This window comes from Cynocephalus volans, chromosome 4 (assembly GCF_027409185.1).
Source record: "Cynocephalus volans isolate mCynVol1 chromosome 4, mCynVol1.pri, whole genome shotgun sequence".
Lineage (NCBI taxonomy): Eukaryota > Metazoa > Chordata > Mammalia > Dermoptera > Cynocephalidae > Cynocephalus > Cynocephalus volans.
Genome location: NC_084463.1, coordinates 68,952,477 through 68,970,535, shown reverse-complemented (window position 1 = coordinate 68,970,535; position 18,059 = coordinate 68,952,477). Strand labels below are relative to the sequence as shown.

The 18,059-nt window shown below is 33.5% G+C and overlaps 1 protein-coding gene across 5 annotated transcripts in view; it reads left to right on the top strand.

The window, feature by feature from the left end:
* The window catches only part of GRIA4 (glutamate ionotropic receptor AMPA type subunit 4), a 373,844-nt gene that overhangs the window by 305,845 nt on the left and 49,940 nt on the right, over positions 1-18,059 (top strand). For 4 of the 5 annotated variants that reach the window (XM_063092601.1, XM_063092597.1, XM_063092598.1 and 1 more), the window contains 3 exons: positions 519-623; positions 6,184-6,294; positions 14,134-14,340. In XM_063092601.1, the coding sequence (XP_062948671.1) occupies positions 519-623; positions 6,184-6,294; positions 14,134-14,340 (423 nt within the window). Of the gene's footprint in view, positions 1-518; positions 624-6,183; positions 6,295-7,611; positions 7,645-14,133; positions 14,341-18,059 lie in introns of those variants that run through there. The other variant, XM_063092602.1, reaches the window with a different exon arrangement.

Sequence of the window (18,059 nt, the reverse complement as noted above, 5' to 3'; positions counted from 1 at the left end):
TCAAAACAGAAGTATAAATGAATTAAAAGGAATTTGGAATAAAATATACTTGAATATTTTTAAATACGTATTTATATTTTTTAGCTTCTTATATCTTAGTATTAGCCAGGAGAAAGTATGATCCAACAGGATCTTATCAGGGCTCTCTAATCTATTATATGGATATACAGATAAAGCTGAAAAGTAACTGTAAACATACCATATTACCATTCCTATAAAAAATACTTCAGTGCTAAGGAAGAATTCTGCTAGTTAAAATGGAAACTTTATAAGAAACAAATAAAACATATTCATTTTCCAGATATATAGCAGAATTGCTTATACATGCCTTTGATATTCCTCTTTTACATTCTATCTCAATAGTTCAAATACCCAATACCCAATGGCATTTCAGTGAGTTTGTTATAGTTTACAGTTTCACATCCGCATATAGCCATAACCCTTGCAGAAGAAGTTGAGATTTCTGTAAGTGAAGTGGCTAATGAATACATGTGTGGGTTTTCTTTTTTCAATCATAGGTTCGAATTCAAGGGCTGACAGGGAATGTTCAGTTTGACCACTATGGACGCAGAGTCAATTACACAATGGATGTGTTTGAGCTAAAGAGCACAGGACCTAGAAAGGTGAGCCACAATTGAAATGAAAAATAAAATTCTCTGTTTTCTTAGTTTGCACTTGACATTTTTAAAGGCTTATAGAAGAAAGATAGCTGGATATTCTACGTTTTTTTTTAGTGAGAGTACTAACAAATACCTTCTTATACATACTTTCTTGATAATTGATGCTGAGATAAATTCTTATATCATATAACTGATATTTAGTGGCATGGCAAAGCTGAAATAAACTAATTTATCCACTGTTTATAACCTTTATTCAAAATGGAAGCAATATTTGGGAAGTGGGGAAGCTTAGCAAAAAGAATCCCACAAAACAAAATTTACTCTGCAGGACAGAACACAACACAATAAAGAGACATAAGCACCTCCGTGTAGTCATTTGCGGAATCATTAGAGACAGTATGAAGAAAACCACTACTAATACTTCTAATGGGTCGGCGTATTTAGAACAGGCTGGATGTTCGTGAAGTAAGCAGGTAGACAAATTCAAATGAGCAGAGGAGAAAACAGATGGAAGATAAGATTATTAAGATTATTATTAGGCTGAGGAGGGACAGAAATACTTAAGTTGTTCAGGTGGGTGTTGGTGCCAGATTTTTGGGTTTGGAAAGGTAACTCTGCTGGTCTAAGATGTGACTAGGCATATCAATGATCTTCCTAACACCCAAAAGTGCTTTATCCAGTGGAACCATATAACCCCGCCATTATTGATTATAAATGTTTTATAGCTAATACATATAATTTTTAACATTCCTTTTCCCTAGGGTTAGCTAGGATACTAAAGGAAACAGATGTTCAAGTTAACTTGAGTTATCCAAAAACTCTATTTATTTCAACTCTTTGATCTTTAAAATAACTTGCCAAAAAATGCTTTCCAGCTTTAATGTAATAATGAAAGCTACAATTTGTAAAATGCCTGCTATGTCCCAAGCAAAGACTTGGTACTTTGCATAATTTAGTTCTCACAACAAACCTATAATTTGAGTATTATTATCTCCCTTTTTTCAAATGAGAAAGTTATAGCCCAATAAGTTATGGTTACTTGTCTAAAGCCTGTAAGTGAGAAAACAAAGATTAATTCTGATATGTCTAGCTCCATAACCTTCCCATATCATGTCTTGCTTGAGTAGACGCTGATCTAGAGTTGGTTTTTTAATAGGGTGGGATATAGTGAGTTCTATATGATAGTTAAAGAGAAGACATGTGGAATTTTTAATGAGGATGAGATAATTGCCAGGTGGAGGGAAACAAATCTAGGAAGGCTTCATGGAACAGGTGGGATGTAAAGTTAGGCATGAAGTCAGAGTTTGGATAGGTAGAAATGGAAGAGACAACAATCTGAGGAGAGGCTTGGAGGCAGGACTGTTAAAGTCATATATGGAAAATGGCAAAGGCTTTCTGAGTTGTGTTTTGCTCCAGTCTATCATGTGGGTGTTCTTCTGTATCTATGTGAGAAGGAGAAATTTGGAGTTGTCATGAAAATCGCCTCCAGCTTTACAGCCTCTTAGTGGCATTTCCTTGCGTGCAGGCTGCCAACTAATACACAATAGGCATGAGCCTACCTGAAACAGATCAGGTAGGGCAGGAGATGGATAACAGTTGCACTGCCAGGACAGGCTTCTCTAAGGACACCTCCCAAAGCAAGGGAAGGAGGTGCACTCCCAGGAAGAAATTCAGGGGGTTCCCTGTAAACTCTGGCTTTCCCCACTCTGCCAATACACAGCCAGGACCAAGAAAGAAAGAGGCCCTTTATAAGCAAAGTCCCTCTGCTAGCTGTGGAGCAGAGTACTCCACAGGCCCTTAAAAACATCAGCTAACAGGTGGGCAGAGGTTAGACAGGCCCACCTTCCTGCCACACACCAGACCTTGCAAAATCAGCCATTTAAGCAGACGCTTTTTATAAGGCAAAACACAGTTCTTTATTTTACGAAACAATAAGTACAGAAAGTCAAAAGAAAGAAGAATGGGAAAAGGAAGCCACTGGTAACAAGCAGTAATATCCAGTGGGCTATTTATAGTACTGAATCTCTTCATGAACTATTGAACCATGATGGTAACAGAAATTAATATTTTTCGAGGAGAAAGTTGACGAGTAAGTTGGGAGAGTGATGAACAGCACATCTTCGCATCCAGCTGACATTCATCGAAGACAAAAGAAATATGAAATATAAAATGGTGTAGACTCATCCGTCCTCATTTTTCCATGGCAATGATCAACTTGGGCATTCTGTCAGGAATATTAAACTTAAAAATGAGCTACCATGAGAAACACTGTGCTGGTGAGACTAGACTGTCTGAGAAGTGAGCAATCGTTCTTATAAATTGAACACTTGCCCACAAGGGAGCTATCTTTGAAAATAGATCAAAGAGTCAACCTATCAGTTTGTCCAACTTCTGTGACAGGAAACTGATTGAGGGTCTCATTAAGCAGAAGCCACAAAGCTCTTCCTGAAGTCCGGCTCCTAAGTATGGTGGAATGTTCTTATCATTCCAGTGACCCCCAGGGCTCCGGAGAGAAAGCTCCAGGACCAGACTTGCACATTTTCACAAATTCTTAATTGTAAAAATTTCATTTACTGAGAGTAGGTTATAAGCCAGACACTGTAGTAGAAAAATGACGGGCATTTTTATATTTAATCTTCATGACAACCTGGAAAGAAAATGTATTTTTTTCTCATTTTATAAAAGAGAAAAGTAAGGTCTGGAGAAACTAAGTAACCTGCCCAGGGATGTTCAGCTAGAAAGAGGTGATGCTGTGGTGGAAACAAATTCCTGTAGCTCCAGAACTCACTCTTTTTACTGCTATGAAACATCATCGGTCCCAGCACCAGTAGGTCTAGTCAAAGAAGCTCTCCAAGAAGCCAACCTTGAGTAGAACAGGGACTCCTCAGAGCCCCTTGATCCCTACCAAGTTCACAGCTAAGTCCACTGTAAATACAGAGACATTCGCTCACACGTTCTATTGTAGTTAAATATGCGCACAAATCACCTTTAGGAGTCCAAAGAAGAGAAGTGTTTTTCTGACATCCCTTGTCAGTTTAGTGATTTAAATACTTCCGTATTTTTGCTCTAGCATTACAAAACCACTTTTCACCCACCTTCTGTGTCTAGGAAAAATGCCTATTTCCCTCTGTCATTAAATGAGGTCAGGCATGGGAAAAGTTCTTAGTAAACTGTAAAACGTTGTGAAGAACTAAAGAGAGAAACTCCATCTCCTATGAGGTTCTAGGTTCAAACTTTATGATTCCTTTTTTTTAGGAAGTGACCCCTGTGTGGTCTTATTTACCAATAAGCCCGTGGCCTACATGAAATCCACTTTTACTTGGCCCCATATCACAAAGTGTGGCTTTCTGTTTTCAAGAATTACATGTAGATATAAAGAAAGAAGATATAATTTCGCCTATTATTTTAATTTCCCAGCACTTCTGGATCATATATCTTTTGGGGAGGATAGTTGTGAACCCACAGGTTATTTTTTAAATGCAAAACATCAAGGTCTTGCCAATATCTGGGAACTTTCCAAAAACGGTCCCAGTTGTGTGATTGTTTTTTTTTCCCCCGTTGTGGGAATCATTGATTTAAAAAAAAAAAAATTGTCTTTCTAGAAAATGGGCTGCTGGAATCTACAGGGTGGCTGCATGTTAATGGAGTGCTAAATTGTAAAACCCATTTTCATGTCAAATAACTGTCATGTGGAAAGGAGAATTAATAGGAAGCAACTGACTTTTTTAAAGAACATGTAGGAATAGAGCAGAGGGTGGGTCTCAAAGGTATATGTTTTTAAATTAAATTTTCCTCAGAATTATTAAATAAATGTTAGCTAGAAATAGATTCACATGGACAATTGAAAGTAATTGCTGAATTTATACATACCAATATTTTGGATCAAACCAAGAAGTGTACTAAATCATATTAATGAAAATCCTTTTTTTCCAGCTATTATGTTATTGAATTATGTATGCGACATTTGTGAATAATGTTTTCTCTTTCTGACATGTTAATGCTTACTTTTTTTTTAATATGTTCATAAATACTAACAGCAGTTAAGAAACTTGGAGGCAAAAGAGACTTCCAAAACATATTAGAACAAATAGTGAATACAGATCAGTGAGCAGATACATGTATTTTATTGGAGACATGAGTTTTATCAACTGCATCAAAAAATTCAATTAGTTAGTTCAAGATGTTATATTAAATGAACACCCATCTTGGGAGGCTGTAGCAAAGTATGTGCACTTGGTTTCATACAGATCTGAGTTTTGAATTCTGGCCCCACTGTACTATAACCTGTATAATTTATCTAACCTTCTAAGCACTGAGAACAGTGTCTGTCCCAGAGCAAGCATTCAATATGAGGAAGCCACTATTTTTTTTTTCTTTACACTTTCAAGATGATTTATTATTTTTGTTGTTCCTTACAGAGTCCAATACAAAACATGATAGAACAACTACTACTCGAATGCACACATTTTTAAATTCAGAAATTCACTCATGGTAGTTTGTGTATCAGTTTACACACATGCATCTGTATAGCATCTGTACAATTTTAGTCTGTGATTCTAAATCAATAACCAAACTACTGAATTCCTGGAAGCTTTACATTTTGATATTTCTTTTGTTTTCTTTTTTTAAATTTTAATTTATCAATATACGATGTATATTTGTATACCCTTTACCAATTCCTCTTTCCCTCCTCTCTCCTCCCTTCCCCACATCAACATCATATCTGTTCACTTGTCTTAACAAGTTCCAGGAATTGTTGTGATTGTTGTGTCTTCCTCCCCACCCCACCCCCGACCCCCGTTGGTTTATTTAATGGTGTGCATGAATCAAAGAATTCTAAATTTCCATTAAGATCCTATTGTAGTTTATTCCTTCTTAAAGTGCTTAACTAATTAATTTATTTTATAGGAAAGTGTTTTTTCGCTTCTAAATAAGAAATAATATAAGGATTTAAAAATGAAAAAAATACAAATTTAAATGTAATCTTTAAAAGTGAAAACTTTGTTCGTATTCATCTGTTATGTAGTTAGCATTTCAGAAATGTTAAGACTTAACTAGTGGCTAGGTTGTATCAAACCAAAAACCTTTTCTTTATTACTTTAAAAATACACAAGTTTTTTTTTTACTTGAAAACATCCTCTATAAATCAGGTTTATAAATCCCTTTATAAATCTGCCTATTCCCTTTACCCTATGACCTTAACTTTATTGATAAATTTATACAAATTAATTTTAGGGGGTACCTGTCCATCTCACTAGAAGAGAATATTAACGTAAATTATGTTCCATCTATACCCATATTCCTTTTGGAACCATCCATTCTCAATGTCTTGGCTACTCCATGATTGTTCATTGTAAATTTGCCAAATATGTAACAAGGCAGTATTCTTAAGACCAGGAAAACTGGCTCTTGATCCATTAAGAAACCTTCCAGATACTTTTTTTCATTTGCTTTTCAGATGTGTTTTGCTTGCTCACTATTTATACCCCTCATTTTTCCGAGAAGAACTAGAGTATATTCTACAGTACTAAATATGTTTTCAAGTATTTTTTCTATTTGGCAGGTTGGTTACTGGAATGATATGGATAAATTAGTTTTGATTCAAGATGTACCCACTCTTGGCAATGACACAGCAGCTATTGAGAACAGAACAGTGGTTGTAACCACAATCATGGTAAGTTTTGGTCTATGCTTTCTGGTGTTCCGTTTTGTCCACAGACAATTTTAACTCCCCAGCTATGGTGAATGGGGGAAGGGGAAAGCTGTATATTAGCAGTGGTGACATGGGGGTCTTATCCACTAAAGTTTATTTAGGCTTTGAATAAGTTTGTCCTGAGCTTTGAGTACATTCTGTACTTTTATCTGTATTATCTTTTGTTGCATTATTGTTCTTGGAAAAAATGCTCAGATGTTGAAAATTGAGACTGTCAAACTCCAGTTGGAAATGTATGAAATGCTAAGATCCCAAAACACAAAAACACAAAACAGTGAAAGTGAAAAAAATCAACAACCAATCACATAAAAATATCCAGCAGTAAACACCATATTGTCACTATGTTTAAAAAAAAAAAATCAATGTAATAATAATCAATAGTGCTTAAAATTATAATGTTCAGGTAGTTTAATCATCTGGTAATGATTTGCATTGTCTTTTTAATAGTGGAGATGTGAATGTTTAGATTTTAACGAGCATGTTTTATATAACTGAATGCTTTAGAAATCAATTTTGTTTTATATTTATTTTTAATGTGAAAAGGGTTTTTTGCACCGATTATTTTTCTCATTGACCAGTGAGAAATACACAATATAATTTATTGGACTTCTAGGAATTAAGAAAAATACAACTGCTTCATGCAGTCATATCCTAAAATGAAAAATACTGTAAATTTTAAGGCTGCTTTTTCAAGGAGGTACTCATGAATTATCTTTTAAATAACAGAATATCTTATATATTTTTCTCTTCTAAAGTCAAACATGCCCTTTAGAGTCAATGCTAGTCAAAGAAGATCAACAATCGGTGACCTTTTCTATCCAATTTAAAGTTATATATCCTGAGTTCACTGTCTCTTTAGGCAAAACATATTTTTAATTATTTATGGAAGCCCTTATTCTAAATAAAATGGAAGTATTTTGTGTAATTTAGTTTTTAGCTTACATAATTTTAGTTTTAGGTTTTTAGTAATGTCAAGTTGTTTCCGAAACTGACGTTGAAGTCAAAGTGTGAAAATGCCAGAGAGAAGATTTGTATGTTGCAATTAGTTTTATCTGTGTTGCGTCACCAGTTAGCAATTTAATGTAATCCCACAAGCCTTGATCTGAAGTTTATGATTTTAGAATGCAAACGAACCAACAGCAGTTTTTGTGTAAACCTTCTTACTTAATTGTATAATATTTGCATGGGACTTGAAAAGCAATATATATATATATTTCTTTTCCTAAAAAAGACACAGTAATGGAAAGTCATACTTCAGTACAGTCCTCCTCTTTTCAGCCTCTGATGAAGAATCCTATTTTAAGAAATTGATCAAGAAAGAAAAGAGTTCCACGCTGTTCGACCATTCCTAACTAAGGCTCAAGTCTTGTTCTCCAGTGTAGTAAATTTAAGCTTATTTTTCATGTGGGATTCTTCTTGGATGATCAACTCTGGACTACCAGAAAAAAAAAATTTTTTTTTAAAGTTCTGTGACTATTCTGAGATACTAGGACAAAAGAAGAATTAATCTTCATCTTTCTCAAGAAAATAAATAAATGTTGAAAAAGAATCACTTAACGATTCTGACATACCAATTCCCGTATCTTGAAATGAGGTCATTGTACTAAATGATGGAATTATATCACTCCTATTTCCAAGGGTAGATTTTCTAAAAGTAAATATCTCTGAATTTGTGTGCTTGTTTTCTGAATATATATAGTTGTTTTCTTTAAAGATTTTTTTTCGAAATTTTGCTTGTTTTGTGTGAAATAAAGTGTTTTAATGTGGATTATAGGTGTAATGTAGAGAATCTCTTTCCATCCCTGTTATTAAAGGGGCTTGACATACAATTCTTAAAACCACAATACTGAATTAATTTTGCAAGCATGGCTAGTTTTCAGGAAGCATGCTATCAAAAAATAAATAAAAACGACTGAAAAATATTCCAACTGTTTCTTATATATATAAAGAATATTCTGTAAAGTTATCTGTTGTTTGACAGTGATACCATCAATATTTTTGCTATCAAAATAGTTCAATACTAGTATATCTGTCTTTTTGCATGAAAGTGTAATCTTCATATAAATAATACCTCTCATATTTGCAACTGCATAATTATTCAATAATTGAAAACGGCATACTAGTCTTCTCCCTGAAAGTGTTCTTTGTATTTGCTTTTGTTGCAAATGGTATCCCAGGACCTATGACATCTCTGCCACCTCGTTCATTTCGAAAGAAACATGATTCCTTATAGATCAATGAGATATTGGCACCTGCATGCAATAATCCCCCAAACTCAATTGAAAACGCCCAACACAGATGGAGTTGGCTGTACATTGTAATATGTGCAATACAGATATCTAGATTCAGAAAAAGGCTGAGAGTGATCACTGGAAGTCATTCATTATGATCCAGATTGATGTGGTGTATCTGTTCTTCCATTTGTCCTTCCTTTGTGTATGTTCTTACTTATATGTTGATACACTGTAATGATATATGCTATTGTTAAATAAAATTGATTGAGAAATTCAGTTATCCATTCATAAATATTTATTGAGCGTCTGCTATGTGCTAGGCACAGTTATAGACCTTGGGGATATGTCAGAGAACAAAACAGACAAAAATCCTGCACTCAGTGGAACTTATATTCTAGTGAGAGAAACAGACAGAAAACATAATCAATAATTACATTAGCTATCATTCTTAAATAAAATGTGGTGTTAGCTTTTTATACTGTTGCAATTTATTTTTTCTTAAAACGTTGTTGTATAACTATAATGTGATCATTTTAATGATGAATTTATTTTATCTGAATATAGTCATACTGAATATAACAAGGCTAAATCTAAATAGAACTAAAATTGTCAATATCATCATGTTTTATCTTTAAGTCTTATTCACTAAAAACTATAAAATCTGTAAAGTTCATAAGACTCCAACCATACTATTTCACTTTTTGCATTCAAAGTGATAATTTCTGTAAACAACCTAAGGAAGCCAAATCTATGGTTTGGATGAATACAGCAATTGAGGAAAAGGAAATTTACAGTACACCTTGGGGGAAAAGAAGAGGGTAGTGTTTTCTTCTGTCATCTTGCTACTTTCTTTGGCCATTGAACTCTCTGGAAAAGGCGATATTTCAGACAAGTTCTTTTTTCCTCAAAACTTTACTATTGAAGTTAAATGATGCTCCTAATGCATTACTCAACTAAGAAGATATTTCTTATCATCTTATGTGCACAACAATCTTTTAAAAATGTGTCTCAAGGGGGATGGCAGGTTAGCTCAGTTGGTTAGAGCACAGCCTTGTAACACCAGGGTCACAGGTTCAGATCCCCGTGCTGACCAGCCACCAAAAAAAAAAAAAATTTTTTTTTTCATAAAACCAAATTTATTCACTACAGCATCAGAATTAGGTTATAAACCTAAAAGCAATTTTGCTTATCACACTTTATCTTTCTAAATATAAAATACTTTTGTTTTTTATGAGATGTTTGATATTTTACCTTCTCTTTGTAAAATTTCGTAGATGCACTATACATATATACATATGCATATATAACATACAGATGTATACACGTATATGTACGTGTATATACAGAAAATAAAAATGTATTTATTTTCTTCCTTGTACCAAATATTAATTCCCCCATCCACATACACTTCCCACCAAAAGGCTTATGACTAAACTAGCTTTTAAATAAATTATTTTGGCTAAACTTAAAATTGTGCAGCCCTTAAATTTTCTCATATTTTTCTGAATTGAGTAATAACATCTTAATTTCCACTTTTAAGAATTTTACCCATGGGATAAATTATCTACATTTATTAAGATTCATTGGAGAAAAGCAAATATCCACATAGAAAATAATGTTGGTTGATAGTACTGATTTTATTATTTAACTGTTTTCAGTAGTAATTTTTTAAAAATTTTTATTGAAACATTGTACACATTTGTGGGGTACATAGTTATACTTCAATACATTTACACAATGTGTGTTGATCTCAATAGCAATTATATCTGTAATGTTTTGAAAATCTTGAAGGCTTTCTAGTAAGTATCTTATTTCAAGTTTTGTTGTGCTAAATACAAATAATCCAAAAAAATTTCTTGGTAGGAAAATTATACTTTGAAAACCATCTGAATTCATTAACACAAAATTTTTATAGCAAGCCCTAATGTAGCAGATTTACACAAATGGTGATTCCTTTTCTGAAATAGCAGAGCAGATGTAGAACACCATTTATTATGGAAATTGTGTTAATAACCTCATAATCACTAAGAAGTAATGCATTTAAAATAAATTCTAAGAAATTATTGTTCCTTAGAGCACAGTAGTTGATAATAAATATAGAAGATTATACTCTTAAGGCAGAAATAAGAGATTATATTCCACTCCTCTGATCCTTCCTTTTTATTAACAATTGAACAATGGGGACTCTGTAAGACTGCTTTGAGGAGATGCCCCACAAATCCTCCTTAATGATTTGCTAGAAATCATTTTTTTATACACCCATAGTAGCCTCAAAACTTTGTATTAAATCTCCCCAGTATCAGTGTTTGAAGAGCTACTTGTGGACAACTTGTTGGATTGGGATGGGGCAAATGAGGAGGTTGGGAGAGGGTCAAGGGTTTGCTACTCATCTGGATTTGACATGAAAGAAAAGCAAACTTAAACACACTCAAAGAAATTGAGTAGACCTGAGCGGCCACAAGAGCCTTTGTTCAAGAAAAATCTAGACTTTCTTTCCTTTTGTTCTCTCCTCCTCTCTGAGAGTGAACATCTTATTTCTCTTATGCTCATTATTCACCCTGAATCTCAATAATTGTTTATGCCCCTGGTTGTGCAAAAAGTCTAGCTAAATTTCTAATTACCATCTCCAGTAAGATGAAGGGGGTTTTTTGCCTTTGTTCATTTGCTTGGCAGGAAAACAAAGACCTGATGGGCCCTTGCTGTCCCAAAGGAGAATTGAAAAAATAATGAAAGTAAATATTAAATAAATATTTTACTCATACATATATATACCTGCTTCAGAAGACATGTTAGAACAGGGTACCTTTATATTTATTGAGTGCCATCTATGTGCCAGAAACAATGAGGAAAACTGGAAGGGTTGTATCTACTTTATTTACTCAAAAAATCATATAAAGAATTTCATTCACTAAAAATACAAACATGCATTTTTTTAATCTTGTTCTCACATTAAATAATATGAAATCTCAATTAGTTGAACATATTTTGATGGATACAATAATAGCTTTAAAATTTTCCAGGTATTTTAAAATGTAGGCTCAATTCTCACCTCTGTCACTTGTTAGCTCTGTGAAATTGAACCATTTGCTTAACCTCCCCAAGTCTTAATTTTTCCATCTGAAAATGGGAAATGCCTACCTTAAGGTGTCAGTGTGAAAAGTAACTGAAAAGTCACCATTAAAGAACTTACCATTGCACCTGACAGAGTAAACACTAAAAAAGAAAGAGCTATTATTATTTTTCACTAGTGTATTTTATTATTGTCCCTTGGCACTCACACTCCTTAATTATTATTACAAAGAATTTACAGTGATTTTTTTTTATCACAGAAGGATATATGGCATGTTTTATTTATTTTTGTATCCCTAGCTCCCAGCAAACTGCCTGGCACACAGTAGGTTCTTAATAAATGTTTGATTAAATAATAAACATGCAGCTTTTATTGAAGCAAATTGTTTAGTATATAATGTAGAGGGAATTTAGCAAATTAAATTATAATACTAGCTAGAGAAACTTCCACACATAAGCTAATATGGGTATATATATATTATATATATATATAATATTCATAAAATGCATGTGTTCAAATATTCCAGACACTTTAAAATTCACCTTCACCCTTAGTACCAAATGGAGCGTCAGCTACACCTCTTTTGAAAAATGAAAAACTTTTAAGCTTGTTATACTTATAGATGTTAGATGTATACCCATTTCAATTAGAATGTTAGGCATTTACAAATATGAGACTCTTGTCTTTTTCTATATAATTTCCATATTGTAATAAGGTTAATGTAAAAATAAATGAAAGAATTAGCTCATAATAAATGCTAATATTTTATAGCATTTTTAGAAATTAATAATGTTTTGCAACAACTCACCATTTTTCATAACCATATTTATAATTTTCAAAATTTTTATATTTGCACAATGTTTTCTATAAGCTAGTAAATAACTTGTATCTATCTAAAAAAGATACAATTAATTGCCTTAACTTTATAAGTGCAGGAGCTTTCTTTACCCAATTCCAGTGTTAGAATATTCACCAAATTCAAAGAAGTGGGAGATTTCTGGGTCACCTGTCCGTGCCAAACTAAAGCAGAATTTAAGAAAATGGTACAAGGACCAATCCTGTACAATTGCTTACTGTAGAATTAATTAGGGCATCTCTATGATAAAATGAAATATTATGTAATTTACACTTTCTACTAAAATTTTTAAAGGAGCATCTACATTTATAAAGTATTTAAAAATGAAATCAGAATTAGTGTAGACTGCAATGTTATGCAAAGTAAATTACCTTCCAATCCAGAATTTCAAAAGCAAATTCAACTTTCCCAATAATGAATTTGCTGGGAAAAAAAGAAAAAATTCTTAAGAGAGCTTACTAAATTAATGTTACAGTACAATTTTATAAAATAAAATATTTGATCTCAATCATGCTGTGGCCGAAGGTGGTCACTCTTTGTCTGCAAATGACTGAAAAAACTGAGGCGTGACCAGAAGTTCTCTCTATAATACATTTTCACCAAGCCTGTGTTTTGGTTGGTGGCCTTAGGTGTCATTTATTAAGTCAAGTGCTTTTTCTTTAACATGTCTCTTTAGCTCACACCTTTAAATGGTTTGGTTTAGGAGTGTGTGTGTGTGTGTGTGTGTGTGTGTGTGTGTGTGTGTGTGTGTGTCTGTGTGTGTGTGTGTCTGTGTGTGTGTTTAACTGGAAACTGTTCAGTAATTATTAGCCACCAGTAAACTTTTTTTATTTTATGAGGATTTTCACAATAATTCTTTATCTTATTTTCTGTCTCACTTGCTTAGAAAACTAAATGGGAATATCACTTGTAGTCTGTGCTCATCACAACTGGAGGAAAATTATTAGCTTCCATTAGGGACATATTTTATAATACAATTAAAATTCCTGGTGCACAAACCCTATCTAAAGTAAAAACATTGGACAACATGTAGAAATCCAATTTAATGCAAATAAGTAATTATTTTTAAAACTATTAATTTTTCTTTGAACAATTATGTAGCAAATGCCTTCCCTGAGAAGGGCATCTTGCTAAATGCTAGAGATCAAAAGAAAAATGAAAAAGCTCTTTTCGTAAAGGAAGTGACAGTTGAATGTGGCTACAAAAGATGCAGAATATAGCAACCTGTGACCTTGAATGAATCTTTTAGTACATGAAGGTGACTACTAAATAGTCTTTAACTTTGTGAGATATTTTGGAAATATTAATTTAATTGCCAAAAGTGATAACCGATGCTTCTCCAGACAATTATTTATGGACATTTTTCCTGTCTCAGTCACAGTGCTAAGTGTGTAATAATCACTCAGTAGAAAATCATTTTAAAGATTTTATTTTTAGTATCCGATGTAAACATATTTAATATACTTCTAAGCATATTTGTATATTCATCTGTTTTATTATCGATTTCTAGCCACACAAAATCAGTATGTTTACCAATACTAAATAAACTCTTTTTGTCAAATTCTGAAACTGGAAAGTTACATAAGGGGTTTCAAATGTTTTGTAATTTCTCCTTTACAGTTCTACTTCTCTCATTATAGGAATCCCCATATGTTATGTACAAGAAAAATCACGAAATGTTTGAAGGAAATGACAAGTATGAAGGATACTGTGTAGATTTGGCATCTGAAATTGCAAAACATATTGGTATCAAGTATAAAATTGCCATTGTTCCTGATGGAAAATATGGAGCAAGGGATGCAGACACAAAAATCTGGAATGGGATGGTAGGAGAACTTGTTTATGGGGTAAGCAAATCAATTTATTGAAGAATTTACTTACATAAACCTGAAACTTCTTTTCACTTGGGCACATATCAATTTTTAAACATCTATTACTGTTTTTTAAATTTGCAACTGTGTACAAAGAGGCATATATGGTGTTCAAATGTTTCTCTATTTCATTAATAATTCAATTCTCAACCAATGAGAGAAACTGACAATAGGTAACTTAAAAAGCAGGAAAGATAAAAATTCAGAATATTCTGTCCTATTTAAAAAAAAAATTGACTTCAGGATCTGTAGTGACTATTCTCTTAAGCGTGATGCTACTAAATCATAGAACTACAAAACAAATCCATTAATAAGCTGTTATTTGGTTGTTGTAGGAACAGATTTCCTACAACAGTATGAAGTTGTTCATTATTTTAGCTGGTTTTATTTATGTCCCTGTTGTTTGTAATTACTCATAAATATTTTTAAGTAATTGGTGAAGCAATCACCACGCTACTTTAGTATCTGTAAACTATTCATCAGTAACGTGATATTCTTACAATTCTGCTGAACAGAGTAAATTTAAACTTTATGCAATGTCATCATTTTTTTCATACTAGCATACATAACATAATACAAAAGCTAGTATTTATTCCATGAAAGCATGCCATGCCCTTCCCATGAGTGTACCAGATATTGAGTGTACAACTTCATAGCCGAGGGCTAATACATGGTAGACGTTTCTGCCTGAATCAATAAGATCAAGATTGGTCTCTTCAGCTACCACTGCAAAGTATCAAAATCAAACTGGCAGTTATCAAATGCTAGAGATGTTATGATATTTCAAAAGTCCAGAAACCAAACCGGTAGCACACAATAAGCTCTATTCATTGAGTAACCAATAAAAGTAACATAAACTTGAAATATAATCTGAAATTTCTTAAAAGCCAATTCATATTTCACAGATTAGGCCTTGAAAGCATACTCTGTCTGATTAATTCTCATAAGACTCCTTTGAAATGATAAATTACATGAAGGGCCGTCCTTCCCCAGAAAAGAGTAAAGATAGAAAAATTTAGAACATCAATGCTGGCTGGTTAGCTCGGTTAGTTAGAGCACAGCCTTATAACACCAAGATCAAGGGTTCCATTCCCTGTACCAGCCAGCCACCAAAAAAACGTAACTGAAGTCCACAGAAGAACTCACTTTCTGATCCAGAACTGCAGTTCAAGTTTCATGATTCTGCATCTTGCTTTTCAGACCATGAAGCAATGAACATTCTCTGCATAGTACAGCACAGCAGAAAGAGGAAACTGTTTGACATTATAAAGCAATTAGTTAGTTTTCTATCCGTGGTAAAAAAAAAAATTGCTGACTGCTTAGGTCACCCTAGATGAGAAAAAAAAATGCAGTTCATAAAAATCAAAATGGATTTTACTACAGTATTTGTCAGTTTCATATTGAGTTTTAACTTCCAAAGAAAAAGGGTTCCTAAAGCATTTGTTCTTTGGTTAATATTTTAAGCTTTTGATACAGTAAGCAAATTTTAGGTGTGAACATTATCCAAGTTGTTAGAACTACAGTAATTCATTTCCTTCAGAAAACACTATTGAGTATTTCATCTCAAAAAATTATACTTGCATTACCAATTACTTGACGGACAGCATAACTAACCTGAGTTACTTTCTGGGGCATTTGTTATACATCTCTCCTCCAGAGCCCCTACCCACTGGGGAGCCCAGCCTCACTCCTTTGCAAGTGTCTGAACATGTTTTATTCTGAGGAAATTGTTTAGATAATGAAAACAAATTATAAGAAGAAAGTAGCCTAATTAACAACAAAAAAAATTATATCAGTAATACCCACACCACGGTTAACAAAATGTCCTAAAGTCACACAGTTCTTGAGAGAGAAAGGATAACATAGTGGTTATTAATATCATACTCATTCGTCACCCAGTCTGCAAGTGTTTAAAGACATCAAGTGTTTAAAAGCCACTTGAGTTGTCCACTTTTGTCCCTAAAGGAATCTTCTTCCATGTCTCATACTTTCCACAGATTTGGTACTTTCCATTTTGGTGTCTACATAGTCTGTACTTGCTTCTCGGCTTTTTTTTTTTTTTTTTTTTTTTTCTTTCCTTTTCTTACTGCTAACACACAGTGAATGCCTAGTTTCCAGGGATGTAGGTAAAACTCAATCCATTCCACCAGATAAAGCCTATAAGAGAGCAGAATGATTAACTTTGAAACTTTGAATCCTTTTTTTTTTTTTTTTAACTCTTTGCAAACTTTCTTACCATAATCACTATGAATAAATTGTCGGCGAAACACGCCCATGTGATCCAACACTTTCGGGTCCTTTTTTCTATCGCGCCTGCGCACTACAGCAAGTTGGAGCTCAGCTCCTGTAGTGTGCTGCGCTGCTCCAGGGCCTTTACCCGGGCCCTGCCATTGTTATTGTTTGTGTGTGTGTTTAAGCCAAAGAAATATCTCTCGAAGCACATTCTATGGCCCGCTAACACCAGAACTTCCTGTGGTATGTATAGAAATGCTGACTCACTAGCCTCACTCCAGAGGTGCTCAAGAATCCAAATCTTACCAGGCTCCTCCTACAGGAGATAGTTTACACACTAAAATTTTGAGAATCGGTTAGCCGTAAGGAAACAAGGCACACACGATATCCCCGATGTTGGCACAGAAAGTCCATATGTATCCTGTCTGTTTACTGGTCTCTTTCATAACTCACAAATCCCAGACTTCAAAAGTGTCCCTCATTGAACATTATTGTCACCACCTTCATCCGATGTCTGCCGTCTATTGCGTCTAGTTTTCTGTGCTGGGGACGTCTTCATTTCTCTTCATGTGTCTTTCCTTTTAAGGCTATCCTCTGATTAGTGGTAACTTGTATAAACAAAAACTTTCAGATGTTACCTGAACATTGTTGTATGTGAGAAGTGGCATTTCAAGTCAGTGAAAGGATGCATTACTTATTTATTCCTGTTGGGACAGCAGGACAACTACTTGGAAAATTAATAATTTTGTAACACTTCATCATGGAATATACCAAATAAATTATAGAGGGATTATAAGTACTGCAATAAAATGTATGATAGTGATATGAGAAGGATTTTCTAAAGCATGAAACCAAAGGCTGAAAACACAAAAAGATCATTTTAATGGCTTACATCAGAATTTAAAAACACATGTACTTTAATAAAACACCTTCAACTGAGTTATGGAAACAAAACAATTGATGAATAGGGAAGATATTTGCAACATATATGGAAATATACGTAAAAGAACTCACAAATTAAGGAGTAAAAATTGAATACCCCATATGGAAAAAGGAGGCAGATTATGATAGTTAATATATAAAAGAAGTAAAAGCAACTATTTGCTTTATAAAAACAAATTCAAATTAATACATCGAGATCGAATTTTTCATACAGAAAACTGGCAGATAAATAAAAATGGAGTTTCCAAGGTTCAATACTGCACATGCTTTCATATAATGCCAGTGACAGTAAAAATTTGCACCATCTTTTTGGAGAGAGGTTGTGCAAAACATATCGTGAGCCTTAAAAAGGTCGTTACTATTTAGATAAGCAATTCCATTTCTAGAAATGTATCTTAAGATAGGTATGAGGACTTATCTTCAAAGATGTCCACGGCATCACTAAATTAAATTGTGTAAAACTGGAAGCAATATAAATATCCCGCAAAATAAGAAATTGAGCAAATTTTGACATTTTCACA